At 38.5% G+C, this 23939-nt stretch overlaps 2 protein-coding genes across 3 annotated transcripts in view; one reads left to right on the forward strand and one right to left on the reverse strand.

Moving 5' to 3' along the window:
• PSMD1 (proteasome 26S subunit, non-ATPase 1) overlaps positions 1-23939 on the forward strand; it is a 64771-nt gene that overhangs the window by 14143 nt on the left and 26689 nt on the right. The window contains exons 14-16 of the mRNA XM_033068856.2: positions 176-372; positions 963-1058; positions 1577-1641. Of these exons, the coding sequence (XP_032924747.1) occupies positions 176-372; positions 963-1058; positions 1577-1641 (358 nt within the window). The remainder of the gene's footprint in view (positions 1-175; positions 373-962; positions 1059-1576; positions 1642-23939) is intronic.
• HTR2B (5-hydroxytryptamine receptor 2B) lies at positions 11050-23058 on the reverse strand. 2 transcript variants are annotated; one of them, XM_033068858.1, is made up of 4 exons: positions 22432-23058; positions 21127-21531; positions 14229-14429; positions 11050-12180 (listed from the first exon to the last, which is right to left on the reverse strand). In XM_033068858.1, the coding sequence occupies exons 2-4, from the start codon at positions 21434-21436 to the stop codon at positions 11300-11302; spliced, it is 1392 nt and encodes a 463-aa protein (XP_032924749.1). In that variant the 5' UTR covers positions 21437-21531; positions 22432-23058; the 3' UTR covers positions 11050-11299. The 2 variants fall into 2 exon arrangements, with proteins under 2 accessions (XP_032924749.1, XP_032924748.1); XM_033068857.1 differs by having other exon boundaries at positions 21127-22010.

Below are 23939 nucleotides of genomic sequence, written 5' to 3' on the forward strand. Positions count from 1 at the left end.
TGAACTTGGTAGAGAAAAGTACTAAATTGTGGTTACAAACACATTTTGCCATGAATAATGGAGTTGTTGGGCATGGTGATGTCCAGATTGGCCTACATCTAGTGTGATTTTCTAGATACAGTATTTATTACGTTTGGGAACAGAGTTGACTTTTTTGCTTTCCTGTGTTTTTCAGGTGAGGCAGCTGGCCTGGCACTGGGGTTGGTTATGTTGGGATCTAAAAATGCCCAGGCTATTGAGGACATGGTTGGCTACGCACAGGAAACCCAGCATGAAAAGATCCTGCGAGGCCTCGCAGTTGGAATTGCTCTGGTCATGTATGGGAGGATGGAGGAGGCAGATGCTCTCATTGAGAGTCTCTGCAGAGATAAGGTAAATAAACTGTGACTTAATCCCTGACTTTTGTGTTACACAGCTGACCTTCCTGTCTGTTTGTGAATCTCCAGCTATGGTGGGTTGGCTCTTTTGAACTAGAGCAGTTCTTACATAGATCTGAAGTCAGACTGTTTCACAAGTTATTACACTCTGTCTGATCAATAATACAAGAACATCACTGCTTAGTTGTGTATTTCTTTAGCCTTATACTTGGTCTTCAGAATCATGCGAGCAGCAAAGGGAGTAGAACACAATGCAGTGGTTAAAAACAGATGAGATTTGCTGTAGGTGGATGATCTCAAGGCTCTGGTAGTGATCATTGCACATGGCAAGTAAGAAGCAGAATGACGTCTGCCCTGTACTCACTGGCAGCCTGCAGCTTTGCAGGCTCTCTGTCCCCCTGAACCTGGTAATGACAGCCCTGCTTTGGTGATTGTCTTGTTACTTGTCCCAAATAAACAATTAAGCAATGAGGCTGACCTTTGACCTGTTTGCAGATTCAAGACTCAAGAGTGGAACAGATTTAAAGTTAGAATTACTGAGTCACCTTTTGGATGGATGTTACATATTGATGATTTTTCTTCCAGGATCCAATTCTCCGTCGTTCTGGCATGTACACTGTGGCTATGGCATACTGTGGCTCAGGGAACAACAAGGCTATCAGACGCCTGCTGCATGTGGCTGTAAGTACTGTGGCCTTAGGAGCATGTAGGAAGAAATTTCTGGTCAGGAAGCAAGCACATCACTTTGTCAGGCTTTGTGTCTGCAGTGTTAATATTCTGGTCCAAATCAGAGATTGTGAAATTATGAAAGTTTTACTTATTGTTATGAGTAGAACTAACAGGGCCTTCTGACATTAGGGTAAGTAGACTTTCAGACTTTCAACCTGATATCACAGAAAAGGAACCTATTAAAAATTAAAACATGAAATTAAACTACCCAGATAACAGGTTTGCAGTGAATAGTCTGCATAATGATGGGCTGAAGAAAAAATAAATTAAGTTCTAGAAGGTGAGGTCTGTCTGTTCTTTGATCATCTTGCAGTTGGTGTGCAAATACAGGTGAGGCTGTTTGGGCTAAGGCTGAACATGATTTTAACTAACTTTCTCTCTAATCCTGTCTTCTTGATTAACTGCCACCTGGCCTGAAATGTTGTAGAGTCCTCAAGTGTATTCTGAATGTCCTGTTTTTCCTTTTGTAGGTGAGTGATGTGAATGATGATGTGAGGCGGGCAGCTGTGGAGTCACTTGGTTTCATTCTGTTCAGGTAAAGTGTCTTCCTTGGTCACTCCTGCAGCCTTCAATTTAATGTCTGTTACTTTTTCAGAAAATGAATATACTGCTGCTTTCACAAAGTGACTCAACAGCTAATTGAATGGATTTTGAAAAGTTAACAGAGATTGGATTAGAATGAGAAGCCTTCCTTAATGTTCAGCAAATGTTTAATGAGTCTTTCTGTAGGTTTCTGGAGTTGTGGCTTAATTGTCTGAACAGAGACAGGTGAAGTTGCCAGAATGAAAAATTAATATTTTCAGGATTGAGAGTTAATTAAAAATTAAATATACTGTGTTTGTGCCAAGCCTCTTAAGGGCAGCAGTACTCAGACAAATATATCTGCCTAATGGCTGTCTAAAATGTGACTTTGATTTTAAAAAACCAAGCAAACGGAAGGAGGATCTTGAAATACTCTTTATTTCTTAAGTATCTACTGTTAAACTCTGAAAAGTTCCTGGGCTTACATTGTAACATGAGGCCATCACAATATTGTCCCAATGTTTCCTTTGGTTGTCTAAAGTGAGACCTATTGCTGAAGTGGTATTTTGTAGTGCCCTACAGTTCCTTGGCTAAGAGATGGTTGGGGAATTAGAAGGCTCCCCAAGGACTACACCTGCATGTGGTAATGCAGTAATCTGTGTAATGTGAGCCAAACTGCAGCCTTTGAGTGTGGCTGAGAGGAGCTCGAGCATGCTTGGGTCCATAATTGTAATTTAAAAATCGTTCTTCACATCTTCTTTTGGGTTGGTAGCTGTCCTTAAAAGCAGGATGAGAGGTTCTTGAAGATGGGGTTAAAATTTGGGTTACTGATGTGAGCAGTCAACCTTTCTGTAACCAAGTTGTTCCCCACATGGAAGTGATTCTTCACCATTCTGCTCTATTTGAAGGATAATTGAATGTGGTTTGCAAAGATTCTTTCAGTGGGCAGCAGGTGTCTCTCAAGTGCTTCTGCTCTGTTATTTCCAAGCAGCACTGCTTGTTCCTTGCTGCTTAGGGATCTCTCCCTCTCCTGAAGCCAAGGGGTCTGTTTAGCTGACTTCTGTATCTGTGTACACAACAAAAATTCCATGCATGCCTTCCATAGTTTCAGGCATCTTTTTTCAGAACAGGTTGTGACAAAACCTTTTTGAGCTCAGATTTCAGTGTAATTTTTCTTTTCAACTGCAAAACACAATTGTACATGGATAGCTCTTAGCAAAATGAGGAACTTTAAAGGCTATGAGCTAAACCATTTACCATGTGTTGGCATCTTGCTAGAACAGCATAGTTCAGGGCCTGTTCTCTCCATATCCAGCAGTGAGGAAATGAGTGACATCATCTTTGACTCTTTCACCTGCTGTACAGTGCTTCAGGTGTTATCCTGCCTCTTCCCTTCCCTTTCTGGAGACTTGCAGTGCAGAACCTACTTGTTCAATAAGGAGGAGTATTTCCTTGTGAATTCCAGTGTCCACCTTGTTTGACTTTTTAGCTGATTATCACTGACTCCTGGAGGCAAAAGGTTTGTGTTAGGCTATGGTAGTTGCCAAGACTTTTCACTTAATAACTAGTTGAGTTGGCCCAACTCAGCAATGCCAGTGTACAGAGACATAAAAACAAAATGAATTGCGAGTTTGTCAGATTTCATGGCAAAAATGTTATTTCTTTCTTACGACTGTTGTTTGTTGAAGTCTAACTGGATTTACTTGTAAAGGCCACTAACAGCATTGAATACTGGCAAGAGTCAGTGATTTGTCAGCTGCTGGGTATACAGAGCTTTTGAATGAAGTGTTTTGTGATGGATGGTAAGCAGGTCTGAGACACAGTGGGATAAATCCCAGAAAATAATCTCGTTTTACATGAAGGAAACATGACTGAAGGTCCTATGCAAAGAGTTCTCATTGAATTCTTTGTATGTGGTTCTAGAAAGGGAACTGCAGAGTTCAGGATTGAAATAAGAGAATATATTTGTTTAATGCAGTCTGCCTTTTTTTTGGGGAACTCATGGCATTCATGTAAGGTTGAGTATGCTGGAGGTGTGAGTTTGTCTGCTGGATTGTATACTTTAGCAGCCTCAGACTTGTGCTTCTGTCTGTTCCTCCTGTAGGAATAGTGAAATCCATATAAGGGTGGAGGTTATACAGTCAGAGGATGATAATTTCCTTAAATTGCTTGAACATGACAGAACTACAGCCCACAAGCTCATGTTGTGTCATAAATATCCAGTTTGTTTTCTCCTGTTGTTACAACCGCCTGTGAATGAATGTTCTTCCTCTTGGATTTGAACTAAAAGTGTCGTAAACGTCACAAAACTGCTAATTTTAGGTAACGCATCTGCATAGCAGAACATTCTGTGAGGCTTTGCTGTCCTTGTTTTCCTCTGTCAGTCTTCCTTGCTATCACATGCATACAATCCTGCATACACTCACTCAAGAGCCCATCTTGGCTTTTATTGCTGGTAATGAAAACAGCACAGTATCAAAGTAAAATGTGATAGAACATAATGTAATAAAACATGGCATAATTTTTAGAGCAACAAGGTTTTACTTGAACTTGGAGATTTCCTCTTTTATATTTTTTTAAGTGTGGTAATTTTTTTTTTCATTGGGCTTTTGAATTACTAGAAAAATATACAAAAGAGTTTTTCATTATTCAGAATTTATGAATCAGGGTTTAGAGAGAATATTCTAGTCTAGATTCGTAAGTTTTACCAAAGAATTGCAAGATTAAATTTTCCAGCGTGTTGTGAAAGATAATAAATCACACAATTACAATCCCTTAAGGGATTGAGGGAGCAGGGGTTAGTGCTGCTGTAACAGCTTCAGTCTGGGATGTTGGATGCACACTTGCCTGGCTGTGGAAATGACTGCAGGGAAATCACCCAAATGAGCAGAGCAGTATCAATCACACTGCTTGAGTGCAGAATATGTTGCATGTCCTATTCACATAGCCCCAAACTTCCTTTCCTATTCTTGGGCTCCCCAAAGCTTTCCAGGGGACCCTGTATGTAGAATTGAACCTTGAGTAGCAGCATTGCTGCTGTTAAATCTGGTTTTACTGACTGTTTAGAAGCAGTGCATAGGTTCAGACTGAGGATGGGAAGCACAGCTTGCTGGCTATAGGACTTGGTGTGGTTATTTCCCCTCTTGGCTTAGTGCCATACAAAAATTAGGCACTAGTTATGTATTTTGGAGCAGATCATTTTCATGCCACTATATTAAATTATCATAAAATGTTCTGGTGCAAGAAAATTCTTCCAAAACAGCCTCCTCTTTTCTTCCTCTTCCCATCTAAAAAAACAGTCAAAATTGTGTGGCACAAAAACCTGAGACTTTACATTTTCTCTCTTTTTAAAAATGACCACCTCTTACATGAGGCACTTCTAAGTAAAATGTTACTGTAAGATGATACAGAGGCACTAATAAAACTTGGGATGTTTGGAGCTTGCAGTGTGGATGCAGGGCTGAACAAGAAGCTGAAGCAAGGAAGAAGAGGAATGATGTATTGGTTGGCTACTGTAAGGTGTCTCTGTTTTCCCAGTCCTGATCCTTGTGATCAACAGATAGCAAACTTATCTTATTGTTGATATTTATGTACTGTTGGTTCTTTCTGCAGAAGTGGTTTATGAAATATTTATGACAGTTGGAAAACAGCATTTAAAGTGCCTGTTATTTCTGATCAGCTTTTTTTAAAAGATTATCATGATGCAATGGAAAACATGATAAATTTAAAGCGTTTTGCTTTTCAAAAATGGAAAGACCTAATTTTATCACAATTTTTACCTCTTTAGATCATGAATTGATCTTTGTTGGTATTGCAGAGTGAGATGTGATTGGATTATGTAGTCAGCCTTTTTTTTACATTGTTAGAGCAGTGCTGCAGAGTATCTAAACACTTAATATACAAAATGAGGAGGTAGATGTTTTATGGATGGAACAAATCTGATTGGGAGAAAGCTTCAATGTGGGATAAAGCAGTGCTTGCAAGCATGAACTAAAAACATTTAACACTCTCATAGCAGTTGTTAAATTCAGGAGAATGATAGTCATGGGGAAGTGAGACTTGAGCAGTGGGATGCTGCTTTTGTCTTCATGCAATACCGTTGGGAAAAGGCTGAGGGCAGGAGAGGGAGCAATGCAGCCTCTAGAGTCCCAAAAGGAAGATGTAGTTTGAACTGATAAGTGGAGGCTACCCAGACATGGAGAAATTTGCATGGCTTCCTTTCAGTTTTTCATTTTAGGATGATGCAAGTGAAATGGTAATGTTTCCTGCTTTTGTATTCTTTGTGTTTACATAGCCTTTGGTATTTTAAGGCTATATATTTGTTGTAAGGCAAACAGGTCAGATACTTGGATTTTATTCCAGGAAGACTCGGACAGTTTGTTTTTGTTATATCCTCTAACCTACCTTTATCCAGAAGGCAGATAGCAGATGATCTGGGTAATTGAGTATGAGGCTGACAGTCACTCCAATGTGATCTGCACCAGTGACTCTTTCAACGTTTTAATTGTGAAGAGGAATTTAGTGAAATGTATCTGCTTGTTAATTCTTGCATGGGAAAGATTAAAAGGGTTTTGTTTACAATCCAACACATTTTATCTTGTCATATTCAGTCTTCCTGGGAGAGGAGAATGAAGGTCTCTTTCAAAGAAATAGTGGCAGAAATCTTACTATAATCAGAAGAAACCTTAGACTTTCACTGAAGTTGTGCAAGTTTAACGAATTTGAAAATTAGTTGCCATTACCTGTGTAAAGCATTTGTATAGAGGATCCTTTAGAGAGTAAAAAACTCTTATTTTTAAGAGTATGATGTTGTTTTTCAGAGGTTGGAAAGGACCTGAATACCTGCATGCAAGGAATCATAGCTGTGGCTTGACAAATAGGGTTGACATGAATTATTAAAAATAAGAGTAAAAATGGACACTTTTAGCAAACCATCTTTCCTATTTTTGTACCTAGCTTCCCATTGTAAAATGAAAGGGCTTCCTTTCTGCAGGGCTAAAGTCTTCCTTTTCTACTGGAGAAAACTTTGTTTCTCATGGGAATGGGCACTGATAATAAACACCATCTTGTTATGCCAAGGCAAGATTATGGAAGTTACTTCTCTCCTGACTATTGTTTTTGCCATGTTAATGGTTACCTAGAGAACCAAAGGGGAAGTGCAACAAAGGAGGGCTTCTGAGCAGTTGTGCTTTGGCATCTTTATCAATATGAAGAAAAAAGTCTAATGCTTCATGGTAATATTAGGTTAATGCTGAGAACTGGCCAGAACTCTGGGACTCCTGGCTCCAGCTTGCAAGGCAGAAAGCCAGAAGAGCTCTGGCAAATGTTGTGCCTCTTTGGGCTCTAATGTCCCAGGCTGTTCAGCTTGCCTTTACCAGATTTATTATGCTTGCATTGCTTTACTTTTTAAGTCTGATACAGCAGTCTAGAAAAAGATTTAGGGAAGTTATTTTTTTGTTTTCTTTTACCAGCATGCAGTAATGTGGATGTTTCCATAGGATAAAAAGTGTAGAAAGGCAACACTTTGTGTGAAGCACTATAAAAAAATCCTGTGTGCTTCTTGTGTGCACCAGTTTGTAGCATCAGCCTCTCTTCTCAGTCCCTTCTGCTTAACACTTGATTTTAACTGTATTTGCATTTGAAAATGATTCTAGTATGGCCTAGTGTGATACAGTCAGGAAGAGTTTTATACTTGTAGGATACAAGATAACCAAATAATACAATTTTTTTTTTTTTTGTTGCCCAGAAGCTTCCTGATAGCTAAAGGCCTGCAGCTTATAGGTTTAAGATTGGCTTCACAAAATGCATTTTACATCACATCACTGTACCTGGGATTAGCTGAATTTCTTGCTTCTCTGTTTCTCAGGGTGTATTAAAGGTTTGGATTTTGTGGATTGATTTTTTCTGGTTTTGTCTTGTTTCATGTGTATCTTGTTGTTTTGTTCAGTTTTTTGTAAGGTAATCCCTTTATTTACATTTCAAGACACTTATTCTATTAGGCTTCAAACTCCATTATTTTCCTCTCTGCAAGACTGCTAAGTCCTTATGTCCGTGTCTGTGCAGTAATTTTTAATTAGATAGGCAGAAAGAACATTGACTAAATATCTTCTAATGTATTTTAAATAATTAAACAACAAAACAACCACCATACTTGTCCACTGTTTTTTTAAAGTGTTCTTCCCATAGTGCTTGGATGTTGCAGATCAGCATTGACTTTTATCTTGCTTTTTGGTAGTTTAAAAATAAATAAAATATGCCAGATAAAGGTCTTTGTGATAATGAGAAGTTGAACTAGGTAAGTCAAAGTTATTATTTTATAGACTTTATTATTTTTTTTATTTTATTGTCTGTGTACAATAATAACAAATTGTTATTGTATAGAGACTATAGAGCTGGCCAGGTGGCTGATTTGATGTGGGTCAGATTTGGAAAGAAGTGGCAGCATTTTGCTCCAGGGAGAGGAATCCCTTTTTTGATTTGTACGTGTTAAATGGGAAGTGCATGACCCCTTCCTTCTGTAAAAATGTTTTGTGTCTGCAGCCAAATGACTGCAAAGCTTTATCAGTTATTATTTATACTGCTATCTTTATGAAAAAAAGCTGTAAAATATTATAATGCTATGAAAATGCTCTCAACTTTGCAGACAGCATATAAAAATATATTTTATAAATTTGTGCCACCTAAAGGCAGTACTCATGGATGTAGTCCTGAGCTTCCTGTTGTGCTTGTTGATGCCACACGAGCAGTGTTGTCCATAGTTACCATACAACAAACTTTCTTACAGGAGCTTGAAGTGACTCTCTCATCCTGCCTTACTAATGAAAGTGATTCTTTGTTAGATCTGTTCTTGTAGATACAGTTGCCAAAACAAGAACTCCACTGTCCATTATGTTTTCTTATTTCATAGTTCTGTATATTCGTTTTTTTCTTGATATGATGTTTTTTTCTTGCTCTGTCCTGCTTTCCAAGGCTATTACCTGAATTCTCAGCATGTTTGCTTTGTAAGTGGACAAACTCTGAGCAATGTCTCCCTGCACTTAGCATGTTAAGTGGAATGTTTTCCTCTTGGGAAGTGGAAGCATGCTTTCTTGGCTGATGCATTTCTGTCTATGGAGAAATTTTCTTTCCCTGTAGAAAGAATGGATTTTTGATTAGTCACTAGTCCTTTAGATAGAGGTTTGTTGTTGCTGACTGAACTCAGTAACTGGAACATGCTGTGCGTCTGTATACAGTTACTGAAATTGAGCAACCTGTATACTGGCTTGAGAAAATACATCTCTGTTGGGTGAGACTTTTTCAGGGATTATTTCCTGTTGGTGAAGGTCTAAGCACTGATTACAGGGAGGCCTTGGAATCTTTCTCTGTGGGACATTTAGGGCAAATTACTCCTCGTGTGAGACAGATTGCAGACTTGACAGGTATACAAGAACAGGGTCAGACAGAAATGAACTGAGTTACCTCTCAGTTTTTCTAGATGCTGTGAGCCAGCTGTGATGTTTCTGCTGGAAAGGGAAAATATAGGTTGCTGCTGAAAGTAGGTGATTGCTGCCTGCTCTGTGAACTTTTTTTTTGTTTAATTAATATGGATTTATTTAAGTATCAAGAGAGTTTTCAGATATGACTGCTTCTTGCTTTCTGACTGCAGGGCAATAACCCCTCAGGGATGGTGTTTGCCTTTTGGTGTTACTGCTCATGATGGCTGGGTCCTGCATTGCAAATTATGATTTTAAGATTTTTGCTGTGATCACTCTGTGCATAGGTGTGACTGCACCTTCACCTGGTTCCAGGACTCTGGGATAAATAAGGCACTGCTCTGTGATGTTTTCAGTGACATACCTGGAAATTTTAGGGGAGTTGTTTTTTTTTTTATTCCTATTACCCTCCCTGTTCAGATTCAAAATAGTCCAGGTCTGATTAAAATATTTGAGTCTCAAGTATTTTTAAGTGTAGGTGTCTTTTACAGCTATCACAGCCCATCCATTCTGGCTTTTAACTACAGAATCCTCTTAAACAAATTTTGATTAAGTGAAAGGGAGGGAAAGCAGTTAGAATTGACTCTGATTTAAGTGGCTGGTGATTATCACCAAAAAGGGGAGGAAGGAGACAACTTACTGAAAGAACCATGGATGTGCTTTTAATGCTTTTGCCTGAAACTCTCTGGCAGTTGTTACAGTAGGCTCTGTTTTGAGCTTAGATATGTTTTAAATTAAATATATAAATAAATGTTGGAAGGACATGTTATCTTTAGTACTTTCTGTTCTGCAGATGAAAAAATCCTAAGCCTTTTGCTGTACATAATTTTAGTGTAACAGAAGAATGCTGAAAACATTAAAAATGAAAACAAAGCCCGAGCTGAAAATTTTACTGTAAATGGAAACTATTGAAAAAACAGTGAGCTGGCAGCTTGCTGTAAGAACTCCAGTACTTCGGGGAAATCATATTTCCTTTCCCAAAGAGTCTGGAACTGTCAGAAGTTTCTGATTTCCCAAATAATAGACTCTGGTAGCTTTTTATGAATTGTGAGGACAAATTCTTTCTATTAATTTTTTGCTCATACTGAAGTCTTGAGCATGTTTGAGAGTGCAAATTGGGACTTGTAAATGGCCATTAGTTCAGTTAAATAATTTTGAGCTCAGCTAAACTGTGAATATGTGCAGGTGTAGGCAGTACTGTAGTCTCTGCTTTCTCTTGAATATTTGCTCTTATTTTCTTGTGAAGTAGCTATTCTGTCTGTGATTATTTTCTGTGAACTACATTGGACGAAGGGAAGCTTTCACTGAAGTTTCCATGGTCATTTAAAAAGGAAACTTGTTCATATAAATTATAGACATGTTCTTCCAGGCATTGTGTATCCTGTTTTTCTTATGATCATTGATTGTGAATTGTGTTATTTTGATTAAATAATTCGTTTTCCTAGTATGAAAAGAAAAAAGGGTAGTTTTCTGTGAATAATCTGGCAACACTGAGTTTATGGGTATGTGAATGTAATGGAGATGAAATTGAGGTGGGTGAAATATTCTGCCCATCCCTAAAGTAAAGGGATAATTTCCATACATGGAATTTTTAATCCTGCCTTATGGAATAGGCTTGTACATTGGTCTCTGGAGTGTGTGATTCTGCTTGTGATTTACACACCATCAGAGAAAAAGGAAAGCTCCGATGTGGATACTCAGTCTCAGCGGAGGAATGTATCTGTAGTGGGGAAAGCAGTGAGCTTGTTTGCTGGTCTGTTTACAGAGATTTAAATTAAAACCAGGGAGCTTGTATCCCTCTGCTAGTTCTATTGTAAAACATCAACCTACAAAGTTTTGTCTTATTGCCAGAGTGAATGTTAGAGTAGTGTTTGTACAGAAACACTTTTCTTATAAAGAGGTGCTTTGAAGAGACTGAAGGTGATGAGAATTGAAGTCAGATACTTAACTGATTTAGCTTTTATTTATTTCCCTCTTCCTTAGGCTACAGTTCTGCATGAGTCATTTGTCATGGAATGAAGTTGTGGTTGCTGGGGTTGGGGTTAAAGTAGAGGAGACTTTGGAGGAGAGGAATTAATATAAATTTATAAGATATTGCTTGTATAAATAACAGAAAACAATAGTATTTATACTCTCTTACAGCACAGTTATCTAGAATAATACATACAGTAATGCTGTATGGACATGGCTGCCATTCCACTATACATAGCTGACTTGTTCTTCTGTTTTATCAACCTCATTCTCGGTGAGCAGCAAGGTATCCAGCAGAATAGCCGACGATGCTTGGATGGGTGAGCTCTTCAGCCTCATTGGGCTCTGGTACATGATGGGGTTAATCCCATTTCTCATCCCATTCATGACAAAGAGCTTGGAATTTTCTGCTACAGAGCTTCTGAAAGAGATCCTGCTGGATCGCTGCTGAAGGGCCTTGATAGGCTTTGTGGTCCGATAGTTGCAAGTGATGTACCTGCTAAAAGCCTCCCTAAATGTCTTGTTGAAAAGTGTATATACAAGAGGGTTCACTCCTGAGGATACATACCCTATCCAAACAAATATCTCCAAAAGCTTTTGAAAAACCTCTTTGTTGCAGGAGTTGCAGAGAACTGAGCTGATGTTTGTTATGAAGAATGGGCACCACATCAGCAAGAAAAGAAAAAACACAATCCCCAGAACTTTTGACGCCCTTTGTTCATTGGTTATCGTTTGCATGGACTTCCTCCCAATCGTGGATGTCCTGCAGATATGCATGTCAATGGACAAAGTCTGGTCCTTTCTGGAGCCATTTAGCATAGCCACCTTTTCTGGTGAGGAGGCAGGTGTTGTGTCACGCTGAAAGACTGTGGACACTGTTGACCAGGTGAAGCGCTGGGGCGGCTTGTTGATCAAATAGGCCTTTTTGCGCAGCACTTGGATTGTCAGGAAATAAGTGACGATCATGATAGCGAGGGGAATGAAGAAGGAAGCCACTGATCCGTACAGCATGAAGTCATGAAAACGGTCAGGCGTCAGGACGCACGTGATGTTTGTAGAGTTGCCATTTCCATCCTCAATGCCTCTGATAGGGACTGGAATTGCAATGCCTGTAGGAGAAAAAACAAATGCTTCAGCAAAGGGTAATCGCTTGTGATGGCTCCACTGAGCCTGAAGCCTCGGGCTTTCTAAAGAGAGGCAATTCCTGAGCTCTGGCTCTGGGGTGATGGACACAACGTGAGGGGTTGAGAGCATCACATGGATAATTGGGCAAACAGTACTTTGTAAGACTTGGCAGGCTGAGCTTTAACAGAGTGCCCTTTCTAAGAAAATTGGGCCTAACTCTTAGTGATTGAGGAAACAGGATAAAGTAGCCAGCTTTTGAAGTGTAAAACACATGAATTGTTTTGAGTCTGATTAGAATTAGTATGGCTTTTCCTCCAGTGAAATATGTTTCCGTAATGCCATCTTCTCCTTTTTTTTTTTCTCTTCCCCAGGGTGACCTTTGCACTTTCTGAAGGGCAGTTTTGTAAATATATAAATCTTGTCTTTCCCTCTTCTATTAAGCACATCAAGTGACTGGACACAGACAGCTGATTTTTTTCACCCTGCTTGGCTCTTTCATATATACAAGTAACTAAATAGTTGCCAGAATTATTCAGTGTGTGTTTGAGATGGATTTGTTGTTTAAAGTCTCCTGCATATTTAGGAGTGTTTAAATGAGTCTGGCTAGCTCTGTAATTCACCACTCGTTTAAAAAAATGTTAGCAGTCTTGTCTTTTAAATGAATTTTTTATAACCACTAAATTACAGTCAGCACTTCATTTGCCAGCAGTCTGACATTACAACAAAAACAACAGGTTCCTTGCTGTCTGGTGAGGATGATTTGTGCTGTTTTCTGATACCACTTAATGAGATATAGGGATTTACTGTATTCCTCTGCTACTCTGCTTACTGAAGTTGGTTTAAAGCAGCAAGAGCAAAATGGGTTACCCTTTAGCAACTTGATCCCTTTCTTAATTAGAAGCACACGTTCAGATACAACAAGCATTTAAAATGAAGATTGAACCAAATTAACCTTTGATTTGGAGAGCCTGGCTCAGCTGCAGAGTAGTTTTATGTTAGATAAAAAGAAATTGAAAAGTACAGCTCTGTTTAATGGCAATAAATCACACGTTAAAAGGTCAACTTGTGAATGTCTTGTCATGCTAAGTTTTTTTTTTTTTTGGGGGGGGGAAGGGGTTGGTGATAGAATAGGTGATAGAATAACATCTTTTCTCCTATCATCACAGCTTTTCCAGAATATTTTTCAGCTCAGGAATTTGGGGTTTGCCTCAACCAAGAAAGTGGATGCACCCATTCTCCTACGCATCATTTGCCTTATTAATGCAGAATAATTTTGTTTGGTGTTGCACACAGAGCATACTGTGCAAGATCATACACTAAGGCTATCTGGAGAATTTGTTAAGTTATTTGAATTAAATGTTTTCACTTCCTTAGCATATTTAACTGATTCATTTTTTAAGCATTGAAGACAGATGAGGTGCCACATCATAGAGACACTAATACCCTAGAAGTTTGTATGTTAGTATAAATTTCTTCATATAAACTGTTCAGGGTTTGGTTTTTTAATTATTTGGAGTTTTTTTGGTTAGACATTAGCCTTTTTATATGCTGTCTTGGCCTTCAGTATTAGCCTGGATATTACCAGCCATTCATTTTTTACATCTTTGCTATAAATAAGTAACCCTTTTGTACTTCCTTTATGGGGGACAGAATTTTATCAACATCTGTTCAAGGCTTAAGATTGTGTTTGGGAAAAAATGATAGCACCACAGGATCATGAAACCTTGCTTTCTCAGGAGACATACTATGCATGCAGATTTTGTCTTCTGATTTTTGAACTTTTAGGACCATGAAGAAGAGTGATGATTAATACTCTGACTCAGTCCTTGGTCTTTCTGGTGAGCCTAATAAGGAGCAGTGGTTCAGGAAGATTTTTATGATGTAGTTATGCATGATGCAGGAGGTGGACTTTGGCCAGCCTGAGTGTTATGGTCCTCCAATCAATAGTACTTGGCCAGATTTTCCATTTTCCCCTTATTTTTGGACATGAAAAGCTTCTGTGTTCCTCTTCCAGTCTCCAGGTCTCACATACCTATTGAAATGAGCCAAACCACGATGATTTTGATGATTGTTGTAGCCCATGAATTGTACTGGCTGGCCTGGATTGGCTTTTTTATTGCAATGTAGCGGTCCAGGGAGATGGCACAGAGGTGCATGATGGATGCTGTGGAAAAGAGGACATCAAGGAACAGCCAGACAGGACACAAGGCAGTTGGTAAAGGCCAGGTATTGTCTGAAAGAGAACAAAAACTCATTAGAATCTAAGCTTTTTGGGAACTTTCAGTGTGTCATTTTCCTGTGGCATCAGTATCTTTGAAAAGTTCATAGTACTGTAGGAACTGAGCTTTGTCACTGCCTCAGATGGGTTCTGTCTTATATTTTAATTAGTTTCTAACTGCCATAGTTAATGCCATCATATTCATCAATCTACTTGTATACTATAAATCTTTCTCTGTCTTTTTGTACTTTTGTGGCAAGGACCCTGGATTAAAAAGTTTCTAAAATATGGACCATGACTGTTTAGTTCTTGTGAGCCTGCTGTTAAATGATTCTTTTCAGCTGCTTCTGCTTGATAGTCCTGTGATTCAAGGTTATATTAAATAGAGGACATAATGAGTCATAACCAATGTATTAGTTAGTCATTGTAGAACCATTATGGAATCTTAGGAGTGATATTGAAAAATCTTGTTCACACATCTTTAAAATGAGTTTGCTGTGTCACTTGGCCAGTGACAGTGTCACTAATGTGCTGTTAATGTGACAAAGTAGTGCTGTTCTGTCTCAGTAATGATTTTATAAAAACTGAACCGTTTTGTCCATGTCCTTTTTTTTGTTTCCCCAAGAACCATGGATTAGATTTTAAACCTGGCATCCTGTTTCTTAGAATAGTTACCTGTCCTTAATATTAATCCTTATAGCAAACATAGGGTCTGTCAACTGCATTGTGTCCAAGATAATGGTTTTATAGTTTTCAGATTTTCAAAAGGCTTGTCTTTTTGAGAGTTGTGTTCCCTATCAGTGTCTGCAATACCAAATGAACTTTAATGGAACTCTGTTGTTTTGGTTTTTTTAACTGGTCTATTTTCACTCAGAAGTGGCTTCTATTGCAATCCAGTGCCAGCAGTGTTCAGTTTGAGGTGCACTTTTGTGTTGTGTGTCTGTAAGGATGTTCTGTAGTCCCAGGGAAGAATGTGTGAATGAGGAAGATTTTTGTTTCTCATGGTAAAAGTTGATCTACTAAACATATTTTCCTGCCTTATAAAATTCACCTTTACTGAGTCAGTAAGTACAGTAATATTATTGCCAGGGAAATCAGTTCTTTCTTGAATGACGATTGGGGAGGAAAATTGCATTTCTAATAAATCAGATTGTTTTTAATTTCTTGGTCAGCATAAATAGACCTGTGTGCTGAGAATACCAAATGAGGTGGACTTCTGTACTGTTCAGTCTTATCAATGTGGTATCAATATGTGACATTGCAGTCATTTGAGATTAAAACTTTTTTTCTTAACGTGACTGATACGTGGAAATGATAACGGTGCTGCTTTGACTTGAATTATAAACTCCTGTGGATGGAAAATTTTATGAAGACAAACATAGCAATTGCTTGTCTGCATTCTGACCTATGCTGGGAAGCCTTCTGTGCTAAACAAGGATAATGGATGGATGGAGCCCTGAACTGAACCTCATCCATCTCCAAAGAGGACTCCAGGTGAGGATGGTGTAGGCAGTGAGGCGGAAGGGGAAGAGGCAGTCTGCTTTCAATTTATTAACCAGAAAATTTTAGTACCATAATGATTTCCTAAAAAAGATTCTATTATTGAAATTATGCTCCAAAAAACTTAGTCTGTGAGACAGGTATGAGAAATTTGTAATTACTAAATTATGAAACATTTACTCATCTTTAATTCTCATGCCTAGACTTTTAGCTGGCAGTAAGGTACGGTGCATTTCTGAAACAGATTTCCTTTAGAAAGAAAAACAAAATGTATTGTGGCTCATATAACCAGGTGTAATTAAAAAAACCCAACAAACCCACTTAAAAGAAGTAACTGATTTGAGGGCTTGAAAAGTTTTTGCTCACTCCAGAAGACTGATAGCTTCTTTTGACTTTGTGATGAAGGATTAGTTCAGAGCAATAGAAAGTGTGTTCTACAACTTGAAGGATGGCAGATAACACAGCTGGATTTCAAGTGAGCAACTAATACTTCTTTTGGATAGTACTTGCATGCCATTCCCTGGATTATAACTGCTTTGAGTTCTGGAGAATCCCAGTGTAAGAAGTCTTTCCTTTTTTAGTTAATTTACTGCTTACAGAAGAAAATACTTTGCAACAAAAGGCCCTTTTGCTTCTTTGAAATACAGACACATTTAAACAGTGATCTGATACAAAGCAGTCTTGTACATTTCTGAGTTTTAAGAGCTTTTGTGAGTTGACAAGTGCAGCTGAACAGGGAGAGCCTTCTATTTTCTTTTGTTGTCTAGGTTTGAACTGGGTGCAGAAGGCAGTAGGTTTATCACATTCATGATTATAGCATTATGTCCTGCTGTGTTTGTGTGTCAGAGATGCTGATTTTTCTGTAAATGAAATCAAAGTAAACTTTAAATGCAGTAACTGATAAAAACTGAAGATTATGGTTATTATTTCAATGAAACAAAGATCATGAAGTGGATACTTTGAAGTCCAGAAGAGTCACAGTTCTCTAGGATTCATTCTGTGGTGAGTTTTGCTATAACTTGCTTTAATTTGCAAGTTGCACCTGCATTAGAAGCTTTGTGCCCGTTGTTTAAGGCAATGCTCTGGGCTGAGTTCTTGTGCTTTTCTGGTGATGGTAATGCTGTCTATCACTGTTGGCCTATTTTATTCATTTAGGAGTAGGGAAGTAAAGGAATATTCATTTCCTTTCATGAGTCAGAAAGCATCTCTGACCCTTGAACGTGACCTGCTTGGTTGTTGTCCTGCTTTATAATTCAGAATGTAAAATGTGTATGTGCTGCCAGGTAGTGAAACAAAGCCCTTAGCAGGTCGTGCTTAGTTTGTGTTCTGACTCTCCTACTGTAGATCTACATTGTGGAAGCAGACTGGAGCATTTACAGGGCAGAGGTTCTCCACTCCCATTTTTCTTGGGAGCTAATGGGGATTGGAGTTTAAAAAAAAAACATGCCTTGGTTACCTGACAAAGATGCCTGCCTGAAAATTTGTCTGATTTCTCCAATTGTTAGGTGGTGTAAGTTAGAAAGAAATTCCTTCTTCCTACAAACCTTCCCTCAGATTCTCCCAGCATTACAGAAGTGCTGCTGTTGCAGATTTTGCTTATTTTGAGTGAAAATGAGACTGAATGCGTGCATTAAGATTTGTCTTGCACTTTAAGAGAAATAAAATGGGCTTTTACCGCAACTGTCAACCCTTGATTAATCTTTATTTAAGAAAAGCTTTATTTATAGGAAATACCTTGGAAATGTGTAATCCTTAAAACAAAGTACAGTATAGAAGAGCTGCTCTTGCTGTAAGCCAAAATGTTTTCGGAAAGCTTAAGAGAAAGCACTGCTTGTGTACATGTCTGAGTATGATTGAGAGAAGTCTTTAAATAAACTTGGAAACCATTTGTTCTTCTGCTGTAAGGGCTGCAGAAATGTGTTACCTGTAAAGGGCTTTGTTGTTATATAACGATACTTTTGCTGAGATGGAAATGGATATTTTCAGTCACCAGCTCCTTTAAACTTAATCTTCAGTCTTCACTCTGGTTTGTGTCTGTGGCTGCGTGTGGAGTGCTCACCCTCATGGCAGTACTGGGTTCTGTGGGCTGCCAAGGCCTGGTGTTTCCAGCCTGTTCTCCAGTATTTTTTTAATTTAATCAGGTTTTTTTTTTTCAATTAGGCTTACTTTCTGATAAACCCCTGTTACCTTACTTATCTTTAGATTTGAGATTTTGGAAAGTAGTCCCCGAATAAAGTTTTCTCTGGCAGTTTACAGAAGAAGAATTGAAAATTTGTTGTGGTTCATCATCATTAATGGAGGAAGATCAGGACTGGTTGCTTGTAATAGATTATCACAAGAAACCATAGAAAATAATGGTTTGCAACCTGGGATGATCAGCATTACTTTCTGATTTTAAATGGATGATTATTGGGAGGAGAGAATATATTTTAAAAGATGGTACTTGTGTTATCTTCAAGTAGCCCACTGCCCACCAAGCTGTGGACATCGGATTTCTTCCTGCTGCAGGCTTTGCAAATGGGAGAATCTCTCAAGTTTATTTGCTAATTTCACTGTTCAATGAAATTCAGTAGTTCTGAGTGTTAGAAATTTGGGTAGCTGTTTTGAAAGCTAGATTTTAGAGAATGCAGTTATCTCCTAGTGGGCCCTCCTTGTTTTTTTTTAAGAAATGAGAAGAATTTAGCAAGCTATAAAAGCCTATGAAATGTTTATGTATTCTGACACTCATGCTCCTAAATTAAAATTGCTGTGTTTGTGTGTACCAGAGTACATTTTGGTTGTTCTGCTGAGAATAAATCATGTGCTGCTCATGGCATTACACCTGCAAGTGAGTTTACAGGTTCATTTATATGCTTATTTTTAAAAGGGGCAGCTCTTTATTAAGACACAGTCCATTTCTGAAATTATTTTTGCAAATGTTCTGTCAGGGTGTGGAGCCAATGTCTGTAGCAATTTTGATTTTTGTCACACCCTGTGACACACTAGTTTGTACAGTCAGGATCTTAATGTGACCACACTTTAGTTCACACCTTTTCCTTTAAATCTTCTCCACATAATTAGATGTCAATCCCAAATCGGAAGCATAATATTTGTACTCTGTATCTAGAAGCTGCACCCAACTCTTTCATTATTACGGAAACATTCCTGTGTGGAGGTGCCAGGAGGCTGGATTTAGTTTGCTGTCTGGCTGTCAATGACTATTCTTTGTTCAAGTAGTTATCTGGCTAATGTAGCCTCAAGATTTGGACTTGTTATGTATTTACTGCCTGTTCTGTCTTCATTCCAGCAACTCCTCTTGTTTAGCTCATGCTTTGAACTTCTATAAACACCTCAGCATCTTCTCCCAGTTGGTGAAGAGGCAAAGCAGTTTTTTTGGTTGACTGCCAAAGAGAGACTTGTGTGCAAGAAATTTCGGTTTTAATTACTGTTGTGTGGAGGGCGGGTTGTGGTCTTAATTAATTATAACTGATTTTACTACTTTCTGGTAAATTTCCTGCACCATAAAAAACGTTTTTGTTTGACGTTTGAATTAAGATTCCTAGCATGCTTTAAACTGTTGTAACCAGGGTTTAGCAGTGGATTAATTGAGAGATTAAGAAGCAATAGAGTCCTTATGAAGTTATAAAGGAAAGATTTGTTAGTCTAGCAGAATGAAAATAATAATAATAAAAAAATCCGAAACAAGAAAATTCCACCACTGCCAAAAACCTGCTCCACAAAATCCAGAATTTACCTTCCCTTTATATTGATTGCTAGTCAATACTAGTACTTTTTATGGCTAGTAGCTTTATTGTTGCTAGTAATGATACCTTTGGTGGGCACCAAGAAGTTACAGCATTCGTGTGTAAGTGTGGAGATGCGTGTCTGCTTCTTGCCTCCCCCACATGTGCACATACATGACAAAACAATGTTTTCTATAAGTGACTGGATTTTTGAGTTAGAAATCACTGTCTCAGTTATGTACATTTAGTTTTCTTTTTAGAAACTGTTGCTTAAAAAAAAAAATCCCTATTCTATGATCGCAACGCTGAATTCTGACCTCTTGTTCACATTTCAGTTTAGGAAGAAGTCTGTAACACACAGAAATTTTCAAGGCATTTAATGAATAAACACATTTGTTGATAAAGTGATACCAGTTTTTTGTAGCAAACAGAAGCTGATGGCCTTTCTGAAATAAAGTTTATGATTGTGTTTGGTTGTTGCTCAGGCAACTCTTAGAGTCTAGCCTAGGAAAAATGAACTCCTGCAGCCTTTCTTAGGACCCAGTGTACCTTAAAGGTAATTATATAAATCTTTAAATTTACTGAAAAACCTGTCTCATTGACTTTTTTACCATTTATGATATGAAAACAAACAATTTAAAATGTATTTTTAAAGAAAATCTAGCAGTAAAAGACTTTCCCATGGAGTTGCCTCTAATTAGTTGTCAGAAGCAGTATCAGAAATAAAGCTGGGTGTGAGAGGCTGTGGAAAAATCATGCTTGTTCTGTGAGGACTAACAAGAAAGAAAATGTCACTTCCAATATTTGTTCATGTGAAAAAGACCTATTTTATTTCATATGAGGCAGACTAAATGACAAATATGTATCTCAAACATTGGGTATAGGGATTGAGGCTTCCTTGGCTTGACAGATGATTTAATTGTGATGTCTTATGAACCTGTGGCTTTCTCCAAGGTGGGAGAAAATCAGTTTCTCTGAAACTGGTACTGGTAAAGTTTGTTGTCACTGATGGTGCTAGGGGCCAGCTCTGACTGACAATGTAAATATATGACTGCTCATGGAGTCGATACTCAGGTAAAATCAGATGCTTTATTCATAGAAAGTTCAAAACTGTTCAGTGTACTGAACAGATACCTAGCCTTGATTTCAAGTTTTTTTAAGAGAATACTGTCTGCAATTAGTTTAATATAATACAACGAATACCAGCATTGTGCTGATGTTGTTGTTAAAAATTCTATTATACTGTACAAAATGTAATTCCCTGTGCTTCAGCTACTGTTTGAATATTTTAAAGTCCTGGATGATTTTTGAATGGTTTGTTTCAAAGGAAAGAAAATCCACATAGGTGTGCTTCCAATAAAGAGATTAGGCTATACTAAGTGTTTTTTAAAATTGTAATGCTGGAAAGCAAACAACTTTCCTGTTTAAATTTGACCTCCCAAAATTGTACCCCACATGCAAACCTGATGAAACAAACATGCTGCACTTACCAAATAATATTATGAGAAGGGCAATTGGCATCACAAACAGACCCACGAGCAAATCTGCCACCGCCAAAGATGTCAGAAAGTAGTTGGTAGCATATTGCAACTTTTTCTCCAAGGACACTGCCAGAATGACAAGTATGTTCCCCCCAATGGTGGGGATTATCACCAGGAGGATCAGCAATGCTGCCCAGTGCACTTGATTTCCTTGTTCCTCACTTGGGTAGTCCTGCTTGGGCGCTCCTGTTACTGAGAGAGGTGACAAAGATCCACTGCCAGCTCCAGGTCTGTTCAAGGACTGTAAAGGATGGGACATTTTTGTGTGCGGTGGAATGGCTTCAGGAGCTGTATTTTGCGCAGGAGTTCCGTACGGTGTAAGAGTTCTCTATTGCTCTCTGGTCCACGATGGTCCTGAAGAAAGGCCAGCATGGTCAGTATAGTGAACTGGTCATCTGCTATTTTGAGATACTGTAACCCTGTCCGAGCTCGTATCCAATGTTTTTATTCTGTGCCTTGCTGGGCAGAAAAGAGTTTTAAAAATGAAAGTCCTGTCTTGTGTCCATCTCTGTCTGGTCTCCCCTTTATAGCAATGTTCAGATTGCGAAAGATTATAAGGAAAAAATCAATAGCTGTCAAAAATAAGCAGTGCGTTAGCTTCCTCTTTTTTTTTTCTGCAGCAGTAAGGAGTGATAGATGACTCTGAATGCGAAACTATTCCCTTTAGGTGCAGTCTATGTAGATTTGCTCCTTCTGAGTACAAACTGATGCAGAGGCAGATGCTCGAGTTGTGTATGTGCAACTCCTCCTCTCCCGAGTGTCTAGTCTCCAGCAGCATGTGCGTAGGCAGACAGCAGTTCCCATATTTCCCCTTATTAAGAATCCTATTTCTCCTAAGAGGGTAACCCCAAAAATATCTTCAGAAATTATGTATGAGGTTTCCGTTTTAATCTCAGCACTTCCTAATTTATCAGGTGAGGGTCAGGAAGCTGCAGACAATAAAACACTGCTGACAGTCTCAAGGGGACCGCAGAGATTTATCGAACTGAGACATCTAAATTTACCCATTACTTGAAGGGGTGGGGGTGAATAAAATGCTTGTTTTTGTAATGTGAGCAAGGCTTTTGTTAAGCACAGCCTGTTCTTTCCTTCTGTCTTTCTTTCTCTGTCTCTGTCAACTCTGCTAAAGACTTAAGGCTTGCATTTCCCCCTTCAAGCAGAGACCCAAACAGCTGTCCTGGCATTAAGCTGAGCAAATGCTCAGAGCCTGAGAAGATTTGATGTGTTGCAGTTTTCAGGTGAAGAAAGCCTTACCTCTTTCTCTTGCATTTTGGTAGAGTTCACTTTGCATCCAGGAAGATCCTTTATAATTTTCTTTTTTGTCATACAGTCAAAGTTGATTTTTCACTACTTTCTGGAAAACAAGCTGTTAATTTGCTTTTGGCTTTTATAATATTTCTGAAGCTTGTCTCTTCGTGTGCTTTTTTTTAGCACATTTCTTCTATCATGAAGATTAAGAATTTCTGTTTTGGGAAAACAGTATTTCTTCTCATCCAGGTACTTTCTCCAACTCTGAAAAGGAGGAGAATAATTCTTACCATATGTAAAAAGGATAGAAATAAGGTTGTATTCTCTTTTGCTGTCCTTTAACTTCCATTCTTTTTTGATTCTACTTGGGTGATCAGCAGAGTCCGTGTGCAGTTCTCTCTTTGTTCATAAGCAAAGCTTGCAGTTTGCTGCTCCCCTTGTTCGTTGATTGACTCCTTCCAGTGTGTTCAGCTCCCGTGTTTGAAAAGCAGGGAAGTCAGTGGCTGGGGGTTTGGCTGGAAGTGAGACAGAGAGGGTTAATTGATTCACTGCTCCAGCACTTTAGTATGTTCTCCTGTAGCTGTATCAGGATGTGCAGGTCCTGGAAATGACCCTTCACACTACAGCATTCTGTCTCTGTGCACCATAGTGTGTCCGTCTGTGTCTGTCTGTCTGGCGCTCGCTCTCTGGGCTCTCCTGCTCACTTGCTTTCTGGACTGAAGCACAGTTAACCCTAAAAAGTTCTGCAGCCCTGTAAACACTCCAGGATTTGTCTTGCCTAACTTTATAAAAGTATTGTCTAGCACACTCATTTTAAGTGTGTGCACTGTTACTTTAAAACTTTCCTTCTGCAGCTGCTTTTTATTATCCTGAGTGTTCTCTTTTTCTCTTTTGTTACCTTCCAGCTTTCAGTCAGCTGTGTGTATAGCCTCAGTGTCATCTTATAGTTCTGCATTTAAATGGAAATAGAGTTCATTTCCAAGGACATTAGCTGCAAAATTGTGTAATAAGTCCTTGAGTAAAGGCCAGAGGAGACCATGAGATCATGGTCTGACCCTCTACATGACACCAGCCATTATATTCCATGAGTTGCTAGTGCTCACCAGCCTTGAGCTGGAAATTAGGTCCTCAATGGACTGTGCATCAATTTATATTTCTTTGAAAAAGAAAAAAATTCTGTCTTTAGAATGCAGGTAATGTGGGGCCAAAGAGAGAAGGCTGCTGTCAGAAATTAACAAAAATACTTAGTGTATTCTGATCATACAATAGAATTCTCAGTTTTCACTCATTCTTTATTTTTCCTGTTTAAAGGAAAACTGTCAATAAGATTACATGCTGTATTCATTTACAATTGAGTGTTGATTTCTTTATTCATCAGAAAAGTATGTATTACCAAAATAAAGATTAGTCCAGCTGTGTTTCCTTATCTGGCCACCTCCCTGTTGTCACCACTGACAGTACTGAGAGAGCAGAGCATATGACAACATTAAAAAAGTGGAAATTGAGACAGGACA

Source organism: Catharus ustulatus, chromosome 10, assembly GCF_009819885.2.
Source record: "Catharus ustulatus isolate bCatUst1 chromosome 10, bCatUst1.pri.v2, whole genome shotgun sequence".
Classification (NCBI taxonomy): domain Eukaryota; kingdom Metazoa; phylum Chordata; class Aves; order Passeriformes; family Turdidae; genus Catharus; species Catharus ustulatus.

Coding starts and splice junctions, on each gene's coding strand:
- HTR2B (XM_033068858.1), bottom strand. CDS start 21,436: ATGTCCCATCCTTTACAGTCCTTGAACAGACCTGGAGCTGGCAGTGGA. Junction 14,430..21,126: donor CCTTCTCATAATATTATTTG/GTAAGTGCAGCA, acceptor GTTCTCTTTCAG/ACAATACCTGGCCTTTACCA. Junction 12,181..14,228: donor GGTTTGGCTCATTTCAATAG/GTATGTGAGACC, acceptor TTTCTCCTACAG/GCATTGCAATTCCAGTCCCT.